Source organism: Emiliania huxleyi, assembly GCF_000372725.1.
Source record: "Emiliania huxleyi CCMP1516 unplaced genomic scaffold EMIHUscaffold_10819, whole genome shotgun sequence".
Lineage (NCBI taxonomy): Eukaryota > Haptophyta > Isochrysidales > Noelaerhabdaceae > Emiliania > Emiliania huxleyi.
The window spans coordinates 1-1,070 of NW_005201899.1; the positions used below are offsets into that span (position 1 = coordinate 1).

General features: G+C 65.1%; 1 protein-coding gene across 1 annotated transcript; it reads right to left on the reverse strand.

Moving 5' to 3' along the window:
• Positions 1-530: 530 nt before the first annotated feature.
• Positions 531-1,007, reverse strand: EMIHUDRAFT_125602 (hypothetical protein; the record flags this gene model as incomplete). Its single annotated transcript, XM_005792286.1, has 1 exon — positions 531-1,007. A coding segment is annotated over one exon (477 nt), but the record flags the coding sequence as incomplete, so codon positions are not given.
• Between the last annotated feature and the right edge of the window lie 63 nt (positions 1,008-1,070).

A 1,070-nucleotide genomic window follows, 5' to 3' on the forward strand; every position in this document is an offset into this window, starting at 1 on the left:
GAGCGTGCTGAAGAGCGCGATGCCGACTACGAAAGTGCATACCTCAATCTGGCGCTGCAGCTCCGCGAGCGGCTCGAATTTGCCAGAGTCGTCGTCGCTTGAAGTTTCAGATGCGACAGTAAGCCGGGTAGAAAGTCCGGAGAGCGCCGACAGCAACGACGCCCGAGGCGTGCTCAACGACGGCCGGGCAGAGGTGTGTTCGGCCAGGGGCGGGGCTTGCAGAGACAGGCCTCGTCGTCGAATGCTGAGGCGGCGGCGGTTGTCACTGAACTCGCTCACCATCGAGGCAAAGGCGGCGGCAGCAAGGGGCTGGACCAACGCCGTTTGTACAAATCTCTCACACAAATCTCGGGCGGTGGAAATCATCGCGAGGAAAAGAATTTGACAACCCAACCTCGCACAACACTGGGCACGGGACTGGCGCGCACTGGCACTAACACAGGTACACCACTGGAGCCGCCTAAGCGACTCCCGCGAGGACGGCGAGGCACTTAGCTCCGTGCACTCGACCGCCCTCGCCGCTGGCAAGCTCATTCACAATCTGCTCTGCGATCGATGGCCGTGTGAAGAACGACTGAGATGCGCTGCTTCTGCAGCCCCAGCCAGCTCTTGGTGGTCCAAGTCACCTCATCGAAGTACTGGGCCCGCGTCAGCTTGTTCTGCAGCACGTTCGCCGCCTCCCAGAGGATCTCGCCGACCCCCTTCCCAAACCCACCGAACGACTCGAACAGCAGCAGCCGCACGTCGACGTCCTTGTCCTCCCTGGCGTAGCGATACTCGCCGCCATAGGACGGTATGCGGCGATCGCCGCCCACTACCCTGCCCCCCCTAGTATGCCATCGACCCGTCCCCTGCCCCCCGCGGAATCGGCCGAGCTCTCGCCCCACCTCGCGCCCACGGTCGCAGCCGAGCCGCCTCCCGTCGTCCTGGCCGCTCGCCGCGCCGCGGACGGTCCCCTCTGCGTAGCCGGCGGCGAGGAAGTGCTCCCTCAAGCCCGAGCGCGCCGTCTAAGGCGGCGTCGATGTCGTCGATCGCCGCTGCGGCTCGCGCCGCCATTGCGTTCAGGCCGA